Below are 27,676 nucleotides of genomic sequence, written 5' to 3' on the forward strand. Positions count from 1 at the left end.
GTGCAGGCATACAGATTTTGGAAGTCAGAATGAAGCCAGAACTCCAATCTACCTACTTTTTTCAAATTAGTAACTTACCGAAGTTACTGGATACCCAAGACAACCAAGGATCTAATCTTCTGACTACAGGTTTCATTATGGACTCCGTACCTATGCATTTTTAATGCACATTATTAAGTATACAGGTTAGCCTTTGGTATAAAAGGTGCTATCTCAAATCTGTGCAAAGTGTGGTGGCAAAAAAAAAGTCCTTGTTCATGCATCGACACACATTAAAGAATAAGGCATGTTTGGAACATGTTTCGGGTGTAACCAGGGGCGGACTGACAACTCATGGGGCCCCCAGGCAATAGGGGATCATGGGACCCCTGTGTCCTTGCCAAAACTCAAAAAAGCATATGAAAAAGGTACCAGGGGCATCTCATGGGGCCCCCTACTGACCCCGAGCCCTCTGGCAGTGCCCGAGTTCCAAATGGTCAGTCCGCCCCTGGGTGTAACATGTTACAGGACCCCCACCCCCCGGTGACAGCAGGTGGGGATGACTTTCCAGCACAGTTGCCATCACATTTTTAAATAGTCACGGCTTTGCTGCACTCTGCCCACACAGGGATCTGTGAATGCATAAACTACAAGTCCCATCCACCACTACACCAGATAGCTTGTAGGACTTAATATACTACGAGGGTGCTTTCTCACAGAAAGCCCGTACAGAGTCCCAGACTGGCCATACATTATACAATTTTCCTTCAGATTTACCAAAACCACAAAATCTAAAAAAAGGTCAAACTTAAAACACTTTCAATTTGTATGCAATTAGGCAGGCCCTTGCACTACATAATTGAACCTAAATTTAAAAGGAATTTGAGCAAGACAATTGTATAATGTACATCCAGCATGTGTCTGCAGGAGCCTAATGATACACCTACGATCAACCACTGGAGGGTACATGATTTTGCAGGCTCTTGGGGGGGGGGGGAATATATATATATATATATATATATATATATATATATATATATATATATAAAATGCAAATATATGTGTGCTTATTTTTTTTTTCCCCTAAAAGCGAACTTAGACTTTAAAAAGGTTTATTAATAAACAGGTAGCAAGGAGTTAAAGCCTAACTCCTCATTTACTGCCACTTTAAAAAGTTCATTAGGGCAAGCTAATCCAAAAAAAACAAAATAAAAACCAAAACATTATTTCTTTTAACCAAGTGATGTGGCTGCTGTGTTAGCTGTATAAACTGTATGTAGCATCAGCTACATAACATATACAGTACTGTGTTTCGGCAGCAGTACAGGGACTGTCTGTTGCTGGAACAAAACTGAGTCAGAGTAAGTGCTGCCTAGCTATTCACATGAAGCCTTGTATTTATATCAATAAATGCAAGCCTTCCTCTGATTGTCTTAGGTGAAAATGTGGGAAGGTGATGTCACAATCTCCACCTCAACCAATCAGAGGAAACCTTGTATTCACTGAGAAAAACACAAGGCTTCTTTAGAATAGCTAAGAAGCAATCAGTCCAGGTCGGAACACATCGTGCATCAAAAATAGTTTGGTGGGCCAGCCCAAGTGAAATTAAACATGGAGTTAGGCTTGAAACACCACATCTTCATGCTCATCCTACTAAATGTGAAACAAGTATTTAAAAAGAAAAAAATAGACAGATAGATATATCTATCTAAAAACACCCCACAGAGTAATTGTATATATAAATTTTATGCTTAGTATTATATCCATTTTGAAAGCTAAAATTGAATATAAAAATAATCTGTAATTCCCATAGACATAATATGCATTATTTTCTATTTAATCCATTATTTAATAATTTCTTAATAACTTTTGTATGATGATATTTTATTGACTTTACACCTCTGCAATTTTATACATATTTGTCTTACACATCCATAGAATTTTGGGGGTAGATCAGCCAAAACACATTGCCTTTAACTGAATGTGATTAAACAGTTTCTGGATGCAGCCTGTCTGGCAGCCTTCTTCCTTGCACACTAATCCACTTGTGTGAAATGTAATGAAACCTGGAGTTGACCCTCTGCCACAAGTCAGTGAAATATTTTGGAGGAGTTTCCTAAAAATGTAGGCTAAAGTTAAAAAAAAAAAAAAAAAATTCAACCTTTACTGGCTACTTGTTGCAACATGCTACCTTTCTGGATGTAAGGTATAGCAGAGTTTATATAAAAATATAGTATTTAAAAATCAAAAAAAAGGTACATAAAGAAAGGAGTATACATGATTCAAGACTATCAAGTTGTCCTCTAAACCCAAATGCTTTTAGTCAAGATGTGGCATCTGTACTTTTCTGTGCACAAAGTGGTTAAAACCGTTTTGTTCTCCCTTGTGTCTAGGCTTTCTGTATGCAGGATAGGTTTGTGGCTGCATAGCAATCTTTCCCTGGCACAGAAATCATATCTGGCAAGAGTGGAGCAATGCAGGTATGAATTCACCAAAATCACAACATTCAGAAAATGGGGACAACGTGACCAAGCTTGGTAATCTGATCTGTCAATGCCCAAGATGTACATTTAATCATCCATAATCATCTCCTTATATATCTGAAAAACTCTTGTGGACAGCCAGGTCACAGTTTCTGATTTTTAGGTACTTATTTTACCTGTTGCGGACACACAAAAAGCAGTAAAATTCTCTCACTTAGCTTTGCAATGGCCACAGAGTTGGTGGTGGGAGAACTGAGAACCCCTGGGATGGACAAGATCAAGGGCCTAGAGTCCCAATAAAGTACTATATAAGAAGGCAGTAGGTTTTTGAACCCATCAGAATCTACCAGTTTTGGCTGGGTTGACAACATGAAAAAATAATTTTCTCACTTTGTTACTCTAGTCCTCATCTATGTATTCACTTCTACTTCATTCTTTATGATAGACTCTGTCTTCCCAGGGTCCACTGTAACAGTTATCACATCAGCCATCTGCTCTCCTCTTCGGTGGATTCTTTGATGTTTAATAAGGGTCGAACAGTCAGTGAAGCTTCTTCCACACTCATTACATGTATAGGGTTTCTCCCCAGTGTGGATTCTTTGGTGTTTCACAAGGGTAGAGCTGTCAGTGAAGCATTTCCCACATACTTTGCAGGAATATGGCTTCTCCCCAGTATGAATTCTTTGGTGTTTGATCAAGGTGGAGTTATCAATGAAGTTCTTGCCGCAATAGTTGCAAATGTAGGGCCGTTCCCCAGTATGTATACGCTGATGCTTCACCAAGGTGGAGCTGTCAGTGAAACTTTTGCCACATTCAGTACATGGAAATGGCTTTTCCCCAGTGTGGAAGCGCTGATGGACCACCAAGTGGGAATTACAGGAGAAGCACTTCCCACACACAGGGCACGTGTATGGCTTTTCTCCACTATGGGTTCTCTGGTGTTTTACCAGAGTGGACCGAGCGGCAAAGTTCCTTCCACACTGGATGCAGGTGAATGGCTTCTCACCAGTATGCGTGCGCTGATGTTTGACCAGAGATGAGCTGTCAATGAAATTCTTGCCACACTGAACACAGGTGAATGGTTTCTCACCTGTGTGGGTCCTCTGATGCTTTACCATAGCTGACTTCTTGGTGTAACGGTTCCCGCAAGTTAGGCACACAAAGGGTTTCTCTCCAGTGTGAACCCGTTGGTGTATAACCAAAGTGGAGCTGTCCGTGAAGCTTTTGCCGCACTCCCGGCACATGAAGGGCCTCTCACCAGTGTGTGTTCTCTGGTGCACAATTAGATGTGAGTTGCAAGAATAGGTTTTACCACACTCCTTGCAGGCATAAGGTTTCTCACCAGTGTGGCTCCGCCGGTGGACAACAAGAGTGGAGTTTTCCGTAAATCTCTTCCCACACTCACCACATTGGAAAGATTTCTCCCCACTATGGATCCTCTGGTGTTTCACCAGATTGGATCGGTCTGTAAAGCTCTTTCCACACTCCAAGCAGGTGAAGGACTTCTCCCGGGTGTGGATACGGTGGTGTTTCACCAGGTTCGACCGGTCAGTGAAGCTTTTTCCGCAGACTGTACAATTAAAAGGCTTTTCTCCAGTGTGAATTCTCTCATGTTTCACAAGGGACGGGCGATCGGTGAAACACTTCTCACAGTAAGAACAAGCAAAGGGTCTCTCACCAGCATGGATTCTCTGGTGTATGACCAGGTGAGAGTTATATGAAAAAGCCTTACCACACACGTTACAAACATGAGGCTTCCCTACTGAGTGCGTCTTCTGGTGTTTCACAAACCGAGCTCTGTCAGTGAAGCTCTTTCCACATTCAATGCACAAATAGGTGGTCATTTCCATCACTTTACCAGTTATGGGGTCAATTGCATTGTAGATGCTATAGCAGTTGTCCACCAGTTTAGTACGAGAGACATCAGAGTGGTTTTGTGTGTTGCAGATGTCCTTTCCCACTGGCACCTTGTCCACTTCTGTTGATGAACTGGATATCACACAGGGCTCCCCCGTTTCATTCATCAAATCTGCATGAAAATAAGATTGCAACAATGTATAAGAATAATATTTTGCCCTGAGGACTATTTTTTTTTTTTTATTTAGAAACTCAGGTGTTTGGTTAGCAGCATTGAGTGATGGTTGAATAATTATCCTGAGTACATTTTTCACTTTATAATATGGTAGAATTTTAGGTTGATATTAAATATTAACCACTTGCCCTCCTGAGCGCTGCGTTACTTTAACTGACAATTGCGCAGTCATGCAACGCTGCTCCCAAATGAAATTTACATCCATTTTTCCCACTAATTGAGCTTTCTTTCGGTGGTATTTGATCACCTGTCCGTTTATTTTTTTGCGCTATAACAAAAAAATAAAATAAAAAAGACTGACAATTTTGAGAAAAAGAAAAATAATATTTTTTACTTTTTGCTATTAAACATGTCCAGAAAAAAAAAAAAAAAAAAAAAAGAAAGAAGCACCGACACTGTAGTAATTGCACTGGGCAGTAAGGGGTAAACAGGAGGGCCGATCAAAGGGTTAGCTGGGTGCTGGGAGTGTTTTTACTGGGGGGCGGTGTGTTGGTGCTTCACTCTAAGCACACTGCTCTGGATGGCCATCGCCATCCAGAGCAGTGTTCCCGAGCTGGCAGGGAGGAGGACTGTTGGTAAACAAAGCAGTCCTCCTCCCCGGAGATCCTCGGTAATCACCGGGCGCTGATAGGTAATCACCGGCCTGCACCCGATGATTGGAGGCGCAGGTAGAGCATGTGCGCCCCCTACCTGGAAATACAAAATCAGGTATATATACACACGTGGTTTTGCGCACCCCTGCTGCCATGTAGCAGTAGTATTGTACAGTTAAAAGTTGGGTCTAGAACAAATTTAAAATGATACTAAACACATATGCTTAATTTACATTCTCTTCCTGTATATGGATGATGGCATATACCTTTTTCCTAATTGATGCATAGCTGTCACATGACCCAGCTCTTTCCCAGCCTGTTTACAGGGAAACAGTGGCAGGAGGAGCTTCTAGTCCTCTGCTACTGGACACACAGCCCTTGGTCTACAGAGTAAAATAAATATCAAATTATTTTAAATTGTCATACAAATATATATATTTGAAATCAAATCTATTATTTTTTGGCAACAACATTGTGTTACAGGCTGTGTCACATCTTTCCAGCCTTTGCCTTATAACATTATATGTTTATATGTTTAGCTGGTTAGTGGACAAGAAGGAGGGAGGGAGTGGGTTGTCATTAATCAGTGTATATACGCCCACATGTGTGATCCTATATTCACATGGGCTGCTCAGATGTGATAGGGAGAAAATGATCACAGTAGAAAATATACTGAAAACAGAGCATGTACACTAGCTGCCAACACTGCTCTGCAAAATACCCAACTGCAGTGGGGACATGGACAGGAGTGGGAGACAGAGAATAACAGGATCAACCAGGTTTTTTGCATAAGGCCTAGTTCACACTGGCATGGAAAGCAGGCTTTGAGGGGCGTTTTTTAATGCTCCTTAAACACTTATGAAAATGATAACGTGAACAGCACACAGTGCTGTTCACATGATCAAAACAAAGCATTAGCGTCGCTTCAAAATGGAAGCCTCATGTCGAGTCTAGAGGAGTCTGAAGCCTTTTAATGCCTCCCACTCAAGTCTATGGTGGCACTCCACAAACACACTGGCAGGCATTTGCAGTGCGGTTGCGGCACGTTATTAAAATGACACCTGCAAATCCATAGAACATGGATCAAGCTCTTGCAAGAGCAATATATGCTTCTGGATCAGTATTGTCAATAACTGCAAATGCATATTGGCAGGAAACTTTTACATCACTATGAGGGAAAGGGGGGTGGTTACCTGTTCTCACGTATAGTTGAAAAGTTCTTAACATATACCATCCTTGTTATTCCATTCCATTACTGGATAGGCTGTACTTTTATTTCAACCATAATTTTTTTTTTTTTTTTTTAATACACCACATTTCAAATTCCCAGTGTAACCAAACAACTTTCAATTTGTAAAACTACTCCACACGGAATGCTTTTTCACATATTCCAAAACTTCCATTCTTCCAGAAAAAAAAAAAAAAAAGGAAAGGGGGGGGGGGATATGTCTTATTCCCATGGCTTCAAAATATCTGGAAATTCTACATTTCTACTTCATACACAGTGTGCTAATAAGCTTACTAGAGGGTCATAGGTCATCTTACACAGATAGGTCCAACAAAATGCTTGATTAAAGTAGCAACCTTCTCTAGGGAGACGGATCAGCTGAACAAATGACTTTTTTCCCCAAATCTCCTAAGGAAGAATAGAAAACGCATTCAAGACAGATCTTCCTGAGCCACCTCAGCTGAGTAACTTCTAGTAATATGTACCGTAAGGGTACAAAACACAAAGGGTATACATGTTTGATGTTTCCGAACCATTGTTAAGTGCAATTATTTTAAATAAAAGCTGTTTTAATAGTTTTACGTCGTCATGAGACGTGCGCTTTGTACCCTAACATATTAATATGAGTTACTCAGCTGAGGTGGTGGAGGGGAATCTGTCCTGAATGTGTATTCCATTTGTCGTGGGGATATTTGGAGAGCAAGGCATATTTGGCTGGTCAGTTTCATTGGAGAAGGTTGCTACTTTAATCAAGCATTTTTCTGACATATCTGTGCAAGATGGTCATGGCTCTCTGGTAATCGGATTAGTACAGTGTGTGGAGTGAAGTGCCATATGTGTTTGCTGTGGAGCACCAGGACTGGCAACAGAGTGTATAGAAGATTTTGTCACACTCAGGTTTTGCTGCATGGACCTTAGTGTGGGTTTCAACTCATCAGCATCCGCCAGGTTGGGCTAACAAAATTAAAAATAGCTTTCTCACTTGGTTACCTCAGCCCTCATTTATGCTTGCACGCTCTATGCATGCTCTATGATGGACTCTGGCTGACCAAGATACCCTGTAACCATATCAGCCACCTGTTCTCCTCACTGATGGATTCTATGATGTTTAATAGGAGTTGAACAATAATGAATCTCCTGCCATACTTCTATGTATAGGCTTCCTCCCCAGTGTGGATTCTTTGATGCTTCACAAGGATAGAGCTGTCACACTTTTCAGGAGTACAGCTTCTCCCCAGTGCGAATGGTTTTGTGTTTGATCAGGGTAACGTTATCAATGAAGTTCAATAGTTGTGAACATTCTTCAGTATGTATCCGTTAATGCTCTACCAAGGTGGAGCTGTTGATTAAACTTTTGCTGCCTTGATTACATTGGAACGGCTTTGCCATTGTAGGGAAGCACCTATAAACCACCAGGTGGGAGTTATAGGAGAAGCACTTCCCACACACAGGTTATGTGTATGGCTTCTTTCCACTACAGGTCCTCTGGTGTTTCACCAAGGTGGACCGAGCGGAAAAGTTCGTCCCACACTGGACAAGGGTGAATAGCTTTTCACTACTGTAAGTGCCCTGGTGTTTGACCAGAGAAGAGTGGTCAATGAAGTTTTTGTCACACTAAGTGCAGCTGGTTTCTCACCTGTGTGGGTCCTCTGATGCTTCACCAAAGCAGACTTCTTGGTGTAGTTGTTCCCACATATTTGGCACACAAAGGGATTCTCCTCAGAGTGAATTTGCTGGTGTATCACCAAGGTGGAGCTGTCCATGAAACTTTCTCCGCATTTGTGGCACACAAAGGGTCTATCACCAGTGTGAGTTTTCCGATGCAAGATTAGGTGTGAATTGCAGGAATAGGTTTTACCGCACTCCTTGCAGGCATAAGATTTTTCACCAGTGTGGCTCCGCAGATGGAAAACCAAAGCAGAGTTTTCTGTGAACCTCTGCCCACATTGACCACACTGGAAGGACTTCTCCCCGCAATGGACAGTCTGGTGTTTCTCCATACTGGACCGGTCCGTGAAGCTTTTTCCACACTCTAGGCAGGTGAAGGACTTCTCCCGTGTGTGGATACTATAGTGCTTCAGCAAATTTGAATGGTCAGTGAAGCTTCTTCCGCAGACCGTACAAGAAAATGGCTTTTCTCCAGTGTGAATTCTCTCATGTTTCACAAGGGATGGGCGATCAGTGAAACACTTTTCACAATAGGAACATGCAAAGGGTCTCTCGCCACCATGAGTTCTCTGGTGTATGATCAAGTGTGAGTTATACGAAAAAGCCTTACCACACACGTTACAAATATGAGGCTTCCCTACTGAGTGCGTCTTCTGGTGCTTCACAAACCTAGCTTTGTCTGTAAAGCTCTTTCCACAGTCAATGCACAAAAAGGTGGTCATTTCCGTCACTTTACCAGTTTTGGGGTCAATAGCATTGAAGATGCTGTGGCAGTTGTCCACCAGCCTGGCACAAGGATCTTGTTTGTTGGATATGTCCTTTCCCGCTGTGATCTTGTCCACTTCTGCAGATGAGCTGGATGTCATACAAGGCTCCCCCTTTTCATTTATCACCACAAAATCTGCACACAGATAAGATTGCAACAATATATAAAAAGGACAATATTTCACAATGAAGGATGTTTCTACCTTTACATATAAAGTTAGTTGGGACTAGTTTTTGAATTTTTGGTATATTCAACTTAGAAGTTCAGATATTATGGAAGTAGTATTATCAGGACAGCTGCAATGATATTTTTGTTTTTATAACAAACAAAAAAAAAAAAAAAAAAAAAGAAAGTTAGGTTGAATTCAGGATTACATTTAGGGGTATCTCATTTAAATTTAGGGGTAACTTAAAGAGAATCTTCACCCTGTAAACAAAAATGCAAAAGTCAGCAGCTAAAAATACTGTAGCTGCTGCCTTTTAAAAAAACACACTTACCTGTGCCAGGATCCAGCGATGTGCTCACTAGACCAAGCTCTTCATCCCGTCTTCTGGTCCAGGCTCCAGCATCTTAACTGTGTGAGGAGCCAACTGTGACTGCTTGCGGATCCACAGCCGGCTGCCTGCTGCACCTGCCCCATGATAGGTCCTGCAGTCTCCTGGGACATCTGTCATGTCCCAAAAGGCTGCAGGGAAAAGAGGAAGGTCAAAGCGGTGTCAAAATCAGGTAACCGCTCCCTGTCCTTCCCCCTTCAAAGACACTCTGGGAGGAAGAGGAAAAGTGGAACTTCCCCTTTTGAGTGAAGTTCTGCTTTAAGGGGTATGTTCAGGTTTAGGGTATGGGCTAGAACAAGGTTATGGTTAGGGATTATATTAGGTTCAGGGCATGGGTTAAGAAGTGGACCAGTAACTAAAGGAAAAGTTCATTGGTCATATAAATTTATAATCATTCATTATAAAAATCCTTCCAACCCCCATCCCTCCCCCCTCCAACCAACACTAATTGAACCCTTCCAACAGTGGTGGCCTCCTGAGTAGTTCACAATCCAACCTGTTAAAATCTAGTGCAGGGTGAACCTATAGACTTGGACAGACTTGAATTGGACATAACCAAGCACCTGGAGATGGGGTTCAGCTTAGTGTAATTTACGAAGCTGAATAATAAATGATGTCGCCCTTTAAGGGTTGTAGCATGGGGTTTGGGTTTATGATTAATGGTAACAGTATGGGCCTATTTAAAGCACCCATGGCATGCTAAGACAGTTTACATTCATTACAATTAATTTTGAATGGTATTCAAACGAACCTCTACAATGCACATGTTGCAACACCCTGCATTACAACACAGAGGGATGAGGTATTTAAAGTGGAAAGTGCAAACCTGGTGCAGCGGTGCATGGTAGCCAGTCAGCTTCCTATTTTAGCTTGTTCAATTAAGCTTTGACCAAAAAAAAAAAAAGGTCAGCTCATTGGTTTCTATGCAGAGCTGCACCAGATTTTGCACTCTTCAGTTTTAGTAAATTAACCCCACAGTGTCCTTTGTGCTGCACTGTGAAAAAAATGTAGTCTGCACTACTTCTGTGCACTGAGGTGCATTGCAGCTTATTAGTTATGTATAGGCTGCCTACTGCAATGCACTACAATGAACAAAAAATGTGTGCTGCAGCGTATTGCAGTTTTGATGGGCCCCCCCCCCCCCAATTATTTTGCTTGTTTTTAAAAAAGGTGCGATTGGTTCATTATTCAGGTCTTACCACACTGATATTAGTGTGCACATTCATTTGATGTCAAAGCACTTAAAAACAATGCACCCAAAAGTGCACACGTCTGTGTACAGAATAAAACGTATCCACTTTTTTTACCTTCAGTTGAATCATCATCATCAGACACAGCAGTGTTCAGCTTGTCATATTCAGATTCGGAATTGGAGGATTCAACTTCATAATACATATCAAGAGAGACCTAAAGCAGAAGCACAGAAGAATGACTCAGTGACCCAATTATTAAAAACGGAGCACATCTGTGAGAAATGGGATGGGGGGGGGGGGGGGGGAGTATTTGTTTATTATCAGCTACTATAGCCATCTCTTCTTGCCTTCCATTCAAAAGGCCTTTACCACAGGAGTCATACATATCCTCCCACACTACAAAGACATGCTGGTAGGTGAATTGGATCCTGTCTAAATTGGCCCTAGTATGTGTATGTATGAATGTGAGTTAGGGACCTTAGATTGTACGCCCCTTGAGGGTTAGGGACTGATGTTAATGTACAATATATATGTAAAGTGCTGCGTAAAATGATGGCACTATACAAGTACCAGAAATAAATACATACAGTAGATGCCGCTACAAAAGCTGTGAATCTCCTGACAAAAACAGTTTTTATGTTTTTGAAAGAGACAGTAGTCATCAAGACAAAAGATGAGTGAACCTCCTCAATGGAGACAGAGAAGACCAAATTGGAAAAAGAAAGGAAGGAGGAAGAAGAAAAGGAAGAGGAAGAAGAAAAGGAAGAGGAAGAAGAAAAGGAAGAGGAAGAAGAGGAAGAAGAACAGACAGTTTCTACTAATGTAAAATACACATCCACCTTCTTTCTATTAAGGGATCACCAGCAGGAGAAAGGGAGTCCTGATTGAACTATACAGATCTTTATGTATCATTGGAGAGGTCACCAGCAGGAGGAAGGAGGTCCCGATTCCCCTTCTACAGTATAGGCCTTTAGTTATCACTAAAGGGATCACCAGCAGGAGGAAGGAGGTCCTGATTCCCCTCTACAGTACAGATCTTTAGTTATCACTAGAGGGATCACCAGCAGGAGGAAGGAGGTCCTGATTCCCCTCTACAGTATAGGTCTTTAGTTATCACTATAGGGATCACCAGTAGGAGGAAGGAGGTCCTGATTCCCTTCTACAGTATAGATCTTTAGTTATCACAAGAGGGATCACCAGCAGGAGGAAGGAGGTCCCGATTCTCTTCTACAGTATAGGTCTTTAGTTATCACTATAGGGATCACCAGTAGGAGGAAGGAGGTCCCGATTCCCCTTTACAGTATAGGTCTTTAGTTATCACTAGAGGGATCACCAGCAGGAGGAAGGAGGTCCGGATTCCCTTCTACAGTACAGATCTTTAGTTATCACTAGAGGGATCAACAGTAGGAGGAAGGAGGTCCCGATTCCCCTGTAAAGATCTTAAGTTAGACCTCTGACAACAGTATTAATATCAAACCACACAATCTGCCTCTGCTGCATTCTTATCAATGGCCTAAAGAACACCTCCTCACTGCATAATGGAGAAGGGAGGGCAGCGTTCATAAACTGCCCATGCTTGAGTGAATTTCAGCCAGTTCCTAATGAACCAGACAAAATTCAAAAGTGGAGGGGCCCTGCCGGAACCTCCCATCCAACATCCTTTGGAAAAATGAAGAGGACCGACAGAAAAATTGTCAGCTGAACAGTGCATGCATCCAATCAGATGAAGACATTGTTCGGGTATTATAACAGCCGGCGGTGACATTATCAAAGCTGTCAGTAGATTTGTCCATCTGCACCATTTAATGTGTATGGATAAATCTGTTAGATACACGTATGGCCAGCTTTAGTCCTATCCTACTTTGATGAAGCTGATCTTCCATAAATACAGTACACAGATTTTTGTCACCGTAGGACAGGAAGATGTGCTACCGGCAGGAACACAAGGTGAAAATAAAGGAAAAAAGAAAATGCCACCACCATCACATTTGGGGATTGGTAAACTGCAATACAATACATGTTTGTCTTTGGGTTTATATAAATTTAAAGCCTTATGTACACTGTTAGCTTAAAAACATTTTTTTCCCCCTACAGGAGTTTGCAGCATTAAAAACATGGTAAAAAGATGCATTTTTGCATGAGCATCCGGCGTTAATGCCTTCTATAGGCTACAATTCTGGCCATTAGAATTCATTAGCGCAGGAATGCACATTAACAGGCTTTTGAACCTTTTTTATTTTTTTCTTTTAGATTTATACTCAAAAGCTTCATTCATGTTTTTTCCCCCCTGCCACTAAACCCCTAAAAATGCCTAGCGTGTGCATGAAAACATCGGCTAACATGCAGCTGAATTTCCAGGCAAAGAAAAAAAAAACTGCAGCGTTTTTGAGCTGCAGTTTTTAGTGCAGTAATGTCTATAGATGCCCAAGCACAAGAAACTTCCCCTGTTCTCCTCCCAGTATACTCAGTAGACCTTGGCCATGGGCCTTGGTTCTTGTCTGTGGGCTCTATCAGGTATTTAGATTTGCTTACCTTATCACTGTCCTGGCCGCGTTCATTATCAGATGCTGGCTCTGCTGCAGGACTGGGTTCACTGTCTGACATGTTTAATATGTCAAATCTTACCACGGAGCAGAGGGAGTATAACGGGGCTGCAGAAAGAAAAACAGTTTAATTCAATATATTTGTTAAAAAAAAAAAAAAAAAAAAAAGGGAAGATTTCATATACTAGATTTGCACATTAACCACTAGCCTACAGGGCACTTATACCCCCTTCCTGCCCAGGCCAATTTCCAGCTTTCAGCGCTGTTGCACTTTGAATGACAATTGCGCGGTCATGCAACACTGTACCCATATGAAATTTTTATCATTTTTTGGGGACGGATAGAGCTTTATTTTGGTGGTATTTAATCACCTCTGGGTTATTTTTTTTTCTTTTTTTTTAAACAAACCAAAAACCACTGAAAATTTAAAAAAAAAAACACTTTTTTTCTTAGTTTTTGTTATAACATTTTGTAAATAAGTGATTTTTCTCCTTCACTGATGTGCGCTAATGAGGCTGCAGTGATGGGCACTGATAGGATGCACTGATGGACACGGATAGGTGGCACTGATGAGGAGGCACTGGTAGGTGGCACTGATGGGCATTGACAGGCATCACTGATGGGCACTGACAGGCAGCGCAGATGGGCACTGATATGTGGCACTGATGTGCACTGGTTGGCACTGATATGTGGCATTGACAGCTGGCACTGATGGACACTGACGGGGTTACACTGATCATCAGTGCTCTGATGATCAGTGTACATGTCCCCTCCCCAGAATGCAGATTACCGGCTCTCGTCTCGAGCTGTCAGCGTGACAGCTTGAGAGGAGAGAAATGCCGATAAACGACATTTCCCTGTTTACATGTGATTGGACACAGCTGATCACATGACTGAGCTGACATCTTCGGCTCCTTCTATGATCAGTGATCCTCTGTGTTCGAGGGACACAGCACACTGCCGATCGCTGCACTGCACACTCCGGGAGCCGCGCATGCGCGGTTAGAATGGGAGAACGTCATATGACGTCCTCCCAGAACGAGAGAACCACCTTGCGTCCGTCATATTACCATATGGCGGGCGGGAGGTGGTTAAAAAAAACCCTTGGTAAAATTCTTGTCTCCATTTTATTTTGCAATAATCTGGCTATTTCATAACTAAAGGAGCTCATCCACCTGGGACACTGCTGTACGATAATCAGAAAATACAGAAAGATTTCTCTTTAATCCAACCAGTACATCCATTTAGGACTGTTAGGGCTCTTTCAGACAGGCGGTAATGCTTACCACCCTCTTAAATCTGCGGTTCACTGTTTTTCAGAGGGTGGTATAACAGCAACTGCAGGAATTCAGAAGGCACTACTGATGCCTCCTATCTCCTGTTTTTGCTTCTTTTTTTTTTTCATATTTAATTGGCAAACTGCATTTTTTGACCATCAAATCACATTCAGCTAAAAAGGGCTTATGCACACTGGACATTTCACACTCTCTCCTAAGTGTCCTTCCTCCTGGCAGTGGAATTTTGGCATAAAAAAATGCTTGTGAGAGTGCTTAACGCGATTAGATGTGAATTCATTTTATTGGCGACAATAAATTTATTCTGGCCAATGAACTACAACAACACTGCTGCCTCTAAAAGCCCATGTGTGCATGAACACATAGGCTAACATGCAGGGGCATTTAGAGACAAAAAAAAAAGCCAGATGCCCCAAGGAGCAGCTAAAAAAACATCCGGCGTGCAGAACCCCTAACAGTCAAAGGCAGAAGTGCCTAAGATTTTAAACTGCGGATATACAGCTATGGAGGTTATAGGCCAAGGCTTGAAAAAAATCCCAGGCGCCAAGTCATCAGGGCGACTAGAAATGGTGATCTGGTGACTTTAATGCAAAAAACGCCACCCACTGACTTTCGTGCCAAAATTCCTGCAAATAGAAATACTATGTGAACACTTATCTCTGCCTGCCACTTTACTCTATCACTTGTGAGTCTGGAATGTACTGCTACAAACTCGCACAGGACCCTTTTCGTAATGGCACTCAAAATACAATGCATGTGGATCACATCTGTGTGAACTACGTCAAAGAGGAACACGTAATATCTAGCCTGTCATGTGAAAACACATCCAGAATCGCATATATGTGTGAACCAGAGTAGCTACATTCACACCATTTTGGGATTGTGGCAGCGTATTGTGTTACCAATGGTTTTTTGGTGACTATGGTCCCAACTCTCTTGGGATCATTCACAAGCTCCTCACATGTAGTTCTGGGCTGATTCTTAACTTTTCTCATAATCATCCTTACCCCCATATGGTGAAATCTTGCATGGAGCTCCAGACCAAGGGCAATTAGTGGTTATTTTGTATTTCTGCCATTTGTGAATAATTGCTCCAACAGCTGTCCCTTTTTCACCAAGCTTATTGCTGATGGTCTTGTAGCCCATTCCAGCCTTGTGCTGGTCTACAATCTTGTCCCTGACATATTTTGACAGCTCTTTGGTCATTTTCCCATGATGGTGAGGTTTGAATGGAAGAAAGATTCTGTGAACACATAACTAGTTACACATAACGAGCTGTCATTAGGAGCACCTTCTTAAATTGACAGGACTAATCTGTGTACCACATGAGCACATAGCCAGTCTGTGGAAGCCAGAATTATTGTTGGTTGGTAGGGGATCAAATACTTATATTACTCACTGAACTGCAACTCAATTTATAACATTTTTATCATGTGTTTTTTCTGGATTTTTGATTGATATCCTATCATTTCTTTGTAAGTAGGCAAACTTACAAAATCTGCAGGGGATCAAATAATTATTTCCCCCAAAGTGTGTGTGTGATATAAATAAATAAAATGTTGGGGGGTTTTTCTCCGCACGGTCACCAGTCAAGTGTCCCTGATCACAGACGTGAAAATTTGTGGACATTTGGGGTTTATTTTAATTTCTTCATTTTCCAAAAGAGTATGACAAAAAATTACAACTTATAAAAACTCGCCATGCCTCTTAATAAATACCGCAGACTGTCTACTTTCCAAAAAGGAGTCATTTGGGGGGATATCTGTACTGTGCTGACATTTTTGGGCCTCAAGAAATGAGATCAGTGCCATCAGTACGTCAGGATTGATCGATTTTCAGATACATACCAGAGTTTAATTTTCCTACAAAGTAATATACACTAAATTAGTTTTTTTTTCACCAAAGAAATGTAGCATAATACATTGACTTAAATTTATGAAGAATTACTTATTTGAAAACTTTTAGAACAGAAACAAAAAGGAAAAAAAAAAAAAAGAAGCATGAGAGAGGAGGAAAAGCAGAACTCCCCCTTTTGAGTGAAGTTCCCCTTTAATTGCAGTGTTCTGCCGAGACATCAAAATAAAATCACTAAATGGGCCCACTCATCTTGGAGAACAAATATTGATTTCAGTTTTTGTTGAATGGCACAGTATTTACTCCACAATATGCCTGCATTTTACAAGTAATTTACAAAATGCAAGCCATGATATTGAGCCTAGGATGTCCAGCGGAGTGTTCTCTGCATGCAAAGTAAAAACAGTCAATAGAAGTGAGACTGTTTATGTGACCGGCAGGTCATGTGACCAAGATCTCCCCCTTCCAGCACATATTCTTCAATTCATCTATATTAATGGGGCTTCAGTTGCCTTGGAAGTCCAAAAGAATGTGTAATGCTTGGCCTGTTTCAAAGCAGTGCTACATCCACAGGAGGGCCATCGTGCGGCTTTATAAATGTAACCCTAAATGTATTTTGTTGTACAGCTAGCATAAATATCAAAACATTTCTTGATATCCGCTACCTGTAACCCCCTGCATAGAGGAAGGAGCAGCATCATGAGACTTCATTTCCTTTGCAGTTTGACACCTGTTAACTGAACTGGAAGTAATAGGAATATCCCCAACGGGGATAGAGAATGTAACAAAAATCCAACAGGGGGTCCTCATTCTCCAAGGCTCAAAAAAAAAAAAAAATTTCTCATCACTATGCCTCTATTAAATATTAATCCCCCTGGCGGTATTCCCGAGTGTAGCTCGGGGTAAAGTTTCAGCACCACAAGCGGTAACCCCGAGCTACACTCGGGAATACCCTGCAGCGCTGCTCCGGGATCTCTTCTTCACTTATCTTGTCCTGAGCTCCTGCGATGTCCCCCCTGCAGTGTCACCCGCAATGTCCTCCGGCCGATGCCGGCATTTGTCTTTTGGGTTCCGTCCCCTGCGACGTCGTGACGTAACCAGCGGGAAATTTGAAAATGTCAAAAAGTGACATTCACTAAAATCACATAGTAAAACATTACTGTATCAAACCATTTCACATACATTTTGTCCCTAGTGCTTTGTCCTGTGCCCTGCCTGCATTTTTACTGTTCTTTCTGCCTGGAAACTGAGAAACGTCCATGGCGTCCAAAAAGCGTCCCTTTAGGTCAAAAGCGGTTTTAGACCAGCTAGAGAACAGCGATAGTAAATTAGAACCACTTGCAGAATTGAGTGATAATGATTCGTGGGGAAATTCATCATCAGACACTGAAAATGATTTTGCAACTTTGCTCAGTGATGTGTGAACTTGGTGCAATATTTTAAATTTTCAGTGTTTTTGGTTTGATTACATTATTGAATTAAATTATATTTTTTATGATTTATTATATTATAATTTATGATTTCGTGTTTCAAATTTTATCATACCCGGGATGTCTACTAGACTCTTGCTTGGACAGATTTCAGTGAGTTATTCCTAAAAATTACAGGCTAACATATTAAAAAAAAACAACAAAAAAAAACATTTCCATGCAAAAAAAAAAAGTACCGCTTTGAGCACAGAAATACGGACATAATCAGACCGGTAGGGAGGCTAGAGTGTATGCAAACTCAATCTATTCTTCATTATGCAGGACATCATACATTGCTGCATACACTTTTATTAAGCAATCTGTTATTTGTGAAACTGTTGTAAAGTTTTTTTTGATTGGAGATCCTTCCAGTAACAGCAATTCTTGTTGCAAGCTGACCACACTAAGCTTCAGCATTATCAATCTGCCACCAAAGTGCTGCTATTGGCCACATGAGCTCCTCAGACACTGAGCTGTCTCAATTTGATAGATCTAATAGGAAGCCCAATGAAGGAGTGCATCTATATATATATATATATATATATATATATATACAAAAGGGGTGTTCAAGTCAAACTGCGACAACTAATTTTACAGGTATAAAAAAGGGATGGTAGCAAGGCGGTACTAAATGCAGTAGTAAGTGGCAAGTGTGTCCTACTACTGATAGGCAGCACACGACGCGAGCCAGTACAGACAGAGTTAATGAAGATGGCAGACAACAGTGTTAGTGCGTGCATGGAACAGCGTGTGGTGATTAATTTTCTTGTGAACGAAGGCATAAAACCCATCTACAGAAGACTTCAAGCACAATACAGTGATAAGATGCTCAGCTCCAGTAAGACATTTTAATGGTGTAAACATTTCAAAGGTAGCCGTATGTCCATCAGGGATGATCCCAGATGTCTTTCCTGTGAACATTCAGCGCATGGAATGCCTGATCCTGGATAATCGACACAACCATTCATGAAACTGCACAAGAGACTAATCTTTCTGTGGGAACTGTGAACACAATCATTTACAAACATTTGCATTTTTGAAATGTTACAGTATTGTCTTTTTTTAATACTTGTTTTTTAATTTGCACTGTTACCATGTATATATTCTGTTTACTCAATTACGAATAGATGTTATTAAGCATCTATTACATTTATTTAATTACGAACATATGAGCTACCTAATTTGATACCTGTATTGATTTTATTATATTCCTTTTAGTCATACCTTTTATACAGTCATTTTCATATGCCAAGCATTCACTTCTCCCTACTCCCTTCTTTGTCCATATACCCATAATTACCTCACTATAAACGCAATTTTTGACATAGCTTCCATGAACCAGCGATGTCATTTTTAACTTACAGTTTTTTTTGTTATTGTATTACCTTTATTCTACTAAAGATAAAAGTATATCATGCTTTCCAATATTGTTTTTATACATATCACTTTTTATAATTTGCAATTTGTACCTTTAAATTTGTATTCAGCATTGCTTCAGGACGAGCCGTCCGCTCTGATTGACACCCCATCCCCTGCTAATTACACTCAGCCAGCCTTCCCTTTAATGGTCTTCTATACAATGGCCGCCGGCCAAGGTTACCAGAGACTTGACAAAGCGCAACTGCGCGAAACATGTCGTCTTGGTAACCCTACATATGCTCCCAGCTGAAGCCAACACCGGACACTGCCTTCGCTTGCCATGGTGACACCACCCAGGACGCTGGTACGCTGACACCACGTGATTTGAAGCCGACAGGAGCATTCCCTGATCTCAGCTCCCCTCAGAGCGGACAGGCCGTCCATTGGAGTCACACTGTCCACTTCAGGCTGGTCAATTTTATTATAATTGCTACTTTGTCTCACCCAATAAAGATGCACCTTCACTAAGGTGCTTGTCTGAGAGCATTTTCCACAGCGCCTTTTTTTCCAGTTCTCTTTTTGAAATGTTAGCACACGCTAGGTACCAAGACAGATTTCCGTTTTTGACCGGCATAGAAGGGTTGAAGTCTGCACTGCGTTGAAGGAGTATTTTGACAGGGAAGGCCAGGATGTTCTGGATCACATTGCATGTGACGAAGCCTGGGTATATCTTAGGATAGTTCAGGCGTACTGACAAATCTTTCTATGTCGAAGCTTTCCAGGCATTGAACGCTGGGATAAGTATATAAAATGTAGCAGGGGAGTATGCTGAAAAATAAATGCAGTTTCCACTGCTTGAAATGTATTATTTTATTATAAAAAAAAAAAAAACCCTCAAAAGTCCCAGTTTGACTTGAACGCCCCTCATATATACAATGCTCAAAAAAATTAAAGGAACACTTTGAAAACACATCAGATCTCAATGGAGAAAAATATCATGCTGGATATCTATATGATATGGACTGGGTAATGTGTTAGCAACGTAAAGATGCCCTATTGTTTGATGGAAATGAAAATTCTAAACCTACAGACGACTGAATTCAAAGAAACCCTGAAACCCTGGTATGTATGACCCCATGTGCTTGTATGCATGCCTGACAACATCGAGGCATGCTCCTAATGAGATGATGGATGGTGTCTTGGGGTATTTCTTCCCAGATCTGGACCAGGGCATCACTGAGATCCTGGACAGTCTGAGGTGCAACCTGGCGACACTGGATGGACCGAAACATGATATCCCAGAGGTGTTCCATTGTATTTAGGCCAGGCGAGCATGGGGGCCATTCAATGGTATCAATTCCTTCATCCTCCAGGAACTGCCTGCATACTCTCGCCACACGAGGCCGGGCATTGTCATGCACCAGGAGGAACCCAGGACCGACTGCACCAGCAAAGGGTCTGACAATGGGTCCAAGGATTTCATCCCAATATCTAAATGGCAGTCAGGGTGCCATTTTCTAGCCTGTAGAGATCTGTGCGTCCCTCTATGGATATGCTTCCCAAGGCCATCACTGACCCACCAGACCCTTTCACATCATGTGCTCAGGGTGAACCTGCTCTCATCTGTGAAAAGCAAAGGGCACCAGTGGGGGACCTGCCGATTCTGGTGTTCAATGGCAAATGCTAATCAAGCTCCATGGTGCCGGGCAGAGAGCACAGGGCCCACTAGAGAACGTCAGGCAGGCCACCCTCATGAAGTCTGTTTCTGATTGTTTGGTCAGAGACATTCACACCAGTGGCCTGTTGGAGGTCATTTTTTAGGATTCTGGCAGTGCTCATATAAATATATACGCAGGGTCGTGCCAGATGTGCTACCCATGTGTGCAGTCAACTCAGTGATGCCAGGCCTGTTAAACATGCAGGTTCAGCGTCAATGATAGTGTTTCCTGCTGGCCGCTATGCCCATCACACAGGCAGATGCAGTGGCTCGCAGCGCTGTGCTCCGTAACACAGACTATGATTTTATCAGGATCAGAATTACTGAGCTCCACGGAGGATGGAATGTCTTTTATAGACACTCCAGCCTCAGTGCCACCCCCTACCGTGCCTCCATGAGTGAACGTGTTTTTGTCTCCTAGATTGTAAGCTCCAAGGAGCAGGGCCCTCCTATCCCTCTTGTATTGAACTGTATTGTTGCTGTATTGTTTCCCTTTATATTGTAAAGCACTGAGCAAACTGTTGGCACTATATAAATCCTGTATAATAATAAATATTGTCGGGATTCCCAGTGGTTAGCAAGGCAAAGTGCTAACCACTGTGCTACCCATACAGTAATAGGTGTGCAGTAGGTGCAAAGTATAAGTTCACCTTTTGCCAAAAATAATAAATGCACATATTTTTACAGATAAAAAAAAATATATATATATATACAGTTGCAAGAAAAAGTATGTGAACCCCTTGGGATTATGTGGAGTTTTGCATGAATTGGGCATAAAATGTGCTCTGAACGTCATCTAAGTCACAACAATAGAAGAACACAGTCTGCTGAACATAATACTACACAAACATTAGATGTTGCCATGGTTTAATTGCACATAACATGTAAACATTCACAGTGCAGGGCGGAAAAAGTATGTGAACCTTTGGACTTAATAACTGGTTGACCCTCCTTTGGCAGCAATAACCTCAACCAAACGTTTCCTGTAGTTGCAGATCAGACCTGCACAACGATCTGGAGTAATTTTGGACCACTCCTCTTCACAAAACTGTTTCAGTGTAGCAATATTCTTGGGATGTCTGGTGTGAATCGCTATCTTAAGGTCATGCCACAGCATTTCAGTCGGGTTGAGGCCAGGACTCTGACTGGGCCACTCCAGAAGGCGTATTCTGTGCTGTTGCAGCCATTGTTTTGTTGAATTACTTGTATGCTTTGGGTCATTGTCCTGTTGCATCACCCATCCTCTGCGGAGCTTCAGTTGGCGGACAGATGGTCGTACGTTTTCCTGCAAAATGTCTTGATAAACTCTGGAATTCATTTTCCCATCAATGGCAACAATCCGTCCAGGCCCTGAGGCAGCAAAGCAGCCCCAAACCATGATGCTCCCTCCGCCATGTTTTACAGTGGGGATGAGGTTTGATGTTGGTGTGCTGTGCCTTTTTTTCTCCACACATAGTGTTGTGTGTTCTTCCCAAACAACTCAATCTTGGTTTCATCTGTCCACAGTATATTTTGCCAGTAGTGCTGTGGAACATCCAGGTGCTCTTTTGCAAACTTCAAACGTGCTGCAATATTCTTTTTGGACAGCAATGGCTTCCTCCGTGGTATCCTCCCATGTACTCCATTCTTGTTTAATGTTTTCCTTATTGTAGATGTGTCAACAAAAATGTTAGCATGTGCCAGAGATTTCTGTAGGTCTTTAGCTGACACTCTGGGATTCTTCTTTACCTCATGCAGCATTCTGCGCTGTGCTCTTGCAGTCATTTTTACAGGACGACCACGCCTAGGGATAGTAGCAACAGTGCTAAACTTTCTCCATTTGTAGACAGTCTGTCTTACCGTGGACACATGAACATCAAGGCTTTTGAAGATACTTTTGTAACCCTTTCCAGCTTCATGCAAGTCAACAACTCTTGATCTTAGGTCTTCTGAGAGCTCTTTTCTGCGAGGCATGGTTCACATCAGACAGTGCTTCTTGAAACCAGTAAACCCAAAACAGGTGTGTGTTTTTTAAGGGCAGGACAGCTGTCAGCAACACATCCAATATCATCACACTGATTGGAGTCAAGGTTGGCTCACTCCTGGCTCCAATTAGCTCTGGGAGAAGTCATTAAGCGAGGGCCTCACATACTTTTTCCTCCCTGCACTGTGAATGTTTACATGTTATGTGCAATTAAACCATGGCAACATCTAATGTTTGTGTAGTATTATGTTCAGCAGACTGTGTTCTTCTATTGTTGTGACTTAGATGACGTTCAGAGCACATTTTATGCCCAATTCATGCAAAACTCCTTGTAATCCCAAGGGGTTCACATACTTTTTCTTGAAACTGTATATATATATATATATATATATATATATATATATATATATATATATTTATTTTTTATTTTTTTTTTTACTCTGCAGCCTGTAAAGCATTCCTTTCCTTGAAATATTTTTTTTCTAAGGAAAGGATGCCGCACAACCATATGGCAAATCCTTACAATGGATTAAAAAAAAAAATAATATATCTCTCTATCACAGTTTTTATTCTTTCCTATGGGTTCTTTGATATATACACTCAGTACCTTCAATGGTTCTTGCAGCTACAGATTAGTTTATAACAGATTGCCCCTGATAACCAGCATAACATACAAAAGGGAAATACTGGATATGTTTGTGACAAGCAAGATCTGTGGCAACAGCAATTAGTGATCATACCTATTCAGTTATTGGTTTGTCCTTTGAAATCAAGGAGAACTGAAATGGTATTAAATCTAGAATCAGAACTGAAATATATAGAAGCTCACCAATTATTATATATTAGTGGTGCAGCAAAATGAAAATTCTGGTGCCCAAATCGAAAATCCAAAATGCACTTGGCCGAAAACCGAATTGCGCAGTTTTTAAAAATGAATATATATTTTTTGAAAAAAAACATACACTTTGATTTAAAAAAAAAACCAAACAATATATATGAAAGAGTATGTAAGAGCGAGTAAATAGATACCCAACATGTCACAATATGGTAAACTTTTTCTTTAAAAATTATTATATTCATGCAAAAAAGTATCAGCCTTTAGCACTACTTTAAAATGGTTGTAAAAGCTGAAGGTTTTTTTACCATCATGTATTCTATGCATGAAAGCAAAATACTTTCTGTGTGCAGCATCACCCCAACCCCCTCAATACTTACCTGAGCCTCATCGCAATCCAGTGATGTGAATGACAGCCTCGGCTGTCCCGGGTCTCTGCCTCCTCACTGGCTGAGACAGCAAGCGGGGGCCATTGGCCATCACAGCCAGTCAGACAATGAGAGAGAGCAGGGTCAAGCCACGGCTCCATGTGTGAATGAACACACAGAACAGTGGGTGCCCCTTTAGCAAGCTGCTTGCCATGGGGGCACCCAACAGACTGGAGGAGCCAGTAGAGTCTGCGGGGGACCCAAGAGGAGAAAGATCCAGGCTGCTCTGTGCAAAACCACTGCACACAGCAGGTAAGTGTAGACATGTTTGTTATTTTGCAAAAAAAAAAAAAAGAAATTAACCTTTAGAATCGCTTTAATATAAAAGATTTATATCACCCTCCCCACCCTTCTTATAGCTTCATGTCTGACTCCCAGTTCAAATACCCTGTATATCCTACTTCTGTTAGAACACAAAAGACACAGTGGGAGAGATCGTCACACTAATATCACTTGGGACAGCAATCTTTTTTTTTTTTTCTTCTTCATTCAGCCCACTGGGTTGAACGAAAAAAAAAAAACTGAATGTGTATACCAGACTTAAGTGACAGCAGGCGCAGGTTGTATCAACCTACCTGCCTATGACAAGGGAGTCTGTCTTGCATAATATTATACTACAGTGCTGTCTGAAAATCTGTAAAATAGCATTTTAGGTCTTTTAAAAACATTTTTTCTTTCAATAAAAATGTTGATCTTTGAGCCTGAGGATATGTACCAGATTCAACCTCTAATAGTATTGTTTTCTCTTCTGTCTATTATTCTCAGAGTAGATTAGATATTGTGTTACCCAACCATACAGCTGCTTATTTGTATTTACCACTGCATATAGATAGTCAAGAATAAATTCACTTTTTTTAACCACTTGCCTACCGGGCACTTTTACCCCCTTCCTGCCCAGACTAATTTTCAGCTTTCAGTGCTCTCACACTTTGAATGACTATTGGGCGGTCATGCAACACTGCACCCAAACTAAATTTATCTGTTTTTTTTTTAAACAAATAGAGCTTTCTTTTGGTGGTATTTAATCAGAACTGGGGGGTTTTATTTGTTGCTAAACAAACAAAAAAAGACCAAAAAAAAAAAAAAAAAGCTTTTCTTAGTTTCTGTTATAAAGTTTTGTAAATAAGTAATTTTCCTTTTTCACTGATGAAGAGTCACTGATTGACAGCACTGATTCAACTGATGGGCACTACTGGCTGCACTGATGGGGCTACACTGATGACCAGTGTAGATGTCCCCCTGCGAAATGCCGCTTACCTGCTCTCCTCTCACGCTGTTAACGTGAGGAGAGGACTGCTGATAACCAGCATTTCCTATTTAGCATGTGATTGGACAAAGCTAGTCGCATGGTAAAAGCGGTTGTGACTGGCTCGTTCCTTAGTCATGTGATCAGCTGTGTCCGAAGGAGACCACAATCACAGATCACGTGCAGTGCGTGCCCCAGAGGTGTGGTTATGGGAGGACGTCCATGGAAGCCCTCCCAGAACTAGCCAACCGCGCTGTAGCTGTCTTTTTGCATTAGCACAGTGGGGACGTGGTTAAACTTTACAGATCAACTAAAATTATATACCATTTATTATTATTATACAGTATTTATATAGCGCCAAAGGGTTTGCTCAGCGCTGTACAATAGCAAGGGGGACAGAACATGAGACAAGACAGAAACAATACAATACACGAGGGGTTCGAGGGCCCTGCTCCTTTGAGCTTACAATCTAGGAGGGAGGGGATAGTGGTACAGGAGGAAATGGCTGTGGGGGATGGAGTGGTGGGAGGAGTGGAGGAGGTCAGTTGTTAGGTGAGGGTGGGGTAGACTTCCCTGAAGAGGTGGGTTTTCAGGGTGCGCCTGAAGGTGAGGAGGGTAGGTGACAGTCTGATGGATTGGGGTATTATATAAATTATATAGGGCAGCACAGTGGCTAAATGGTTAGCACTTCTGTCTGGCAGTACTAGGGTCGCTGGTTCAAATCCCAACCACGGCAACACGTGCCTGGAGTTCTCCCTGTGCCTGCGTGGGTTTCCTCCGGGTACTCCAGTTTCCTCCCACTCTCCAAAGACATGCTAGTAGGTTAATTGGATCCTGTCTAAATTGGCCCTAATATGTGTATGTATGAATGTGAGTTAGGGACCTTAGATTGTACGCCCCTTGAGGGTTAGGGACTGATGTGAATGTACAATATATATGTAAAGCGCTGCGTAAATTGACGGCGCTATATAAGTACCTGAAATAAACCAAAAACTTAAATTTAAGGTTTTTAACCAATTAATTGAAACAATAATCAGTCAGCTAATAGATTGTAAAAATAATCATTAGTTGCAGCCCTAGTTGTTTTTCAACAAAACAAGCTGTCCTGCAGATGTAGCAGTTAGAGGGTTGAGACAAACCATTTATCAGTGACAGGAATGTTTACAATGGTCAGCTCTTCTTTATTAATGTAAGCCTTTCATCCCAAAAGCAAAAAACAGTTTGCTGTAACTGATTATGAAGTGTGAGTTGGAGTTTGACTTTGTTAGCCAAGTCCTTCTTCTGCTAGTACATCTAACTCTCCCCAGATTGGCAATGCAGCGGTCTGAAGGTGTCTCCACTGCTCTGCCCTCCAGAGTGGAGACACCCCAATACAGGAGGATGCCAGATCACCAGGTGAAATAAAGAAAAAAGCCTAAAAAAATTCAAATGCAGTCACCACATAGAAGGATCGGTAAGCTGCAACATTACATTTTTAGATACACTCTAACATATAGGCAGAGTCGGGAACAAATCTTCCAAATCTGCTATGAAATCAAGGTCTCCATACATGTCCTCTACATCCATTTATATGCTATGAAGCCTGGGGGCAGCTGTATATGGCAGCCAATCAGCGTCTAGGTTTCATTTTCAAAGCTTGACTAACAAGCTGAGGCTAGAAGCTGATTGGCTGCCATGCACAGCTGCTCCACACTGAGCCTGTTCCAGTTTTAGTAAACTCCCCCAATGTATTTACATGGATCTGCACACATCAATGGGAAGGTGGTGAGTGACAAAAGTCCAAGCAGCGAGTCAGGCCGGAGAGAGTGGAAAGATCACGGCCAGCTCTCCCCTAGTAATACCGAGCATAAGCAGTCCGCGTCCCCCCAATAATCCGCTCTATTATCCCCTTACCTTACCCAGCCCGCAGCCTTTGTGTGCAGAGGGGGAAGAGGCGGGGCGGCAAACGTGCGCTCTCATTGGCTGCCACCTGAAACACGTCATCCAGCTGGCTCCTCTCTGGGGAGCTGTAGTTCTAAGAAGGGTTGCCAATCTTGAATTCTCGCTTCTCTTTGGTTGGAACGCGTCCTGGGACACTCTATAGGACTTCAACTCCCAGCAGGCAATGCCGTGAGCAGCTGTGGCAGGTCGCATCCGGAAGACTATGATTCATGGGTATTGTAGTTTTTCAATAGTCGAACACAGAGAGGTAGGCAGAGGGATGGACTGCAAGTCCCAGAATCCATTGCTGCTGGATCTGCCAGGGCTGTGTAGTGACCAGGGTTGACAGGCAGGAGATGGTACCAGGCAGATGGGGGGGCATGCAGAATGGTGCTTAGGGCTAGTTTATACCAGGGGCGTTTTCAAAAGCATCATAAATGCAGTACAAACCCATATGCAAGAAATATAAATGTACTCCAGTACGTCTAGTT

At 41.8% G+C, this 27,676-nt stretch overlaps 1 protein-coding gene across 1 annotated transcript; it reads right to left on the reverse strand.

Annotated features, from left to right (window-relative positions):
- Nucleotides 1–1,846: 1,846 nt before the first annotated feature.
- Nucleotides 1,847–27,203, reverse strand: LOC149468367 (uncharacterized). Its single transcript, XM_089670247.1, has 5 exons — nucleotides 27,159–27,203; nucleotides 13,089–13,207; nucleotides 10,671–10,770; nucleotides 8,012–8,944; nucleotides 1,847–4,491 (listed from the first exon to the last, which is right to left on the reverse strand). The coding sequence occupies exons 2-5, from the start codon at nucleotides 13,158–13,160 to the stop codon at nucleotides 2,873–2,875; spliced, it is 2,724 nt and encodes a 907-aa protein (XP_089526373.1). The 5' UTR covers nucleotides 13,161–13,207; nucleotides 27,159–27,203; the 3' UTR covers nucleotides 1,847–2,872.
- Nucleotides 27,204–27,676: the final 473 nt, after the last annotated feature.

The sequence above is a fragment of the Staurois parvus genome, unplaced genomic scaffold (assembly GCF_062004578.1).
Source record: "Staurois parvus isolate SC_StPar_1 unplaced genomic scaffold, SC_StPar_1.0 ptg000088l, whole genome shotgun sequence".
NCBI lineage: Eukaryota > Metazoa > Chordata > Amphibia > Anura > Ranidae > Staurois > Staurois parvus.

What these genes read in the sequence shown, in the direction of transcription:
- LOC149468367 (XM_089670247.1), bottom strand. Translation starts at nt 13,160, where the DNA reads ATGTCAGACAGTGAACCCAGTCCTGCAGCAGAGCCAGCATCTGATAAT. An exon ending in GCGGCCAGGACAGTGATAAG is followed by an intron (nt 10,771 to 13,088) that starts GTAAGCAAATCT and finishes CTTCTGCTTTAG; the next exon opens with GTCTCTCTTGATATGTATTA. An exon ending in TGATGATGATTCAACTGAAG is followed by an intron (nt 8,945 to 10,670) that starts GTAAAAAAAGTG and finishes ATCTGTGTGCAG; the next exon opens with ATTTTGTGGTGATAAATGAA.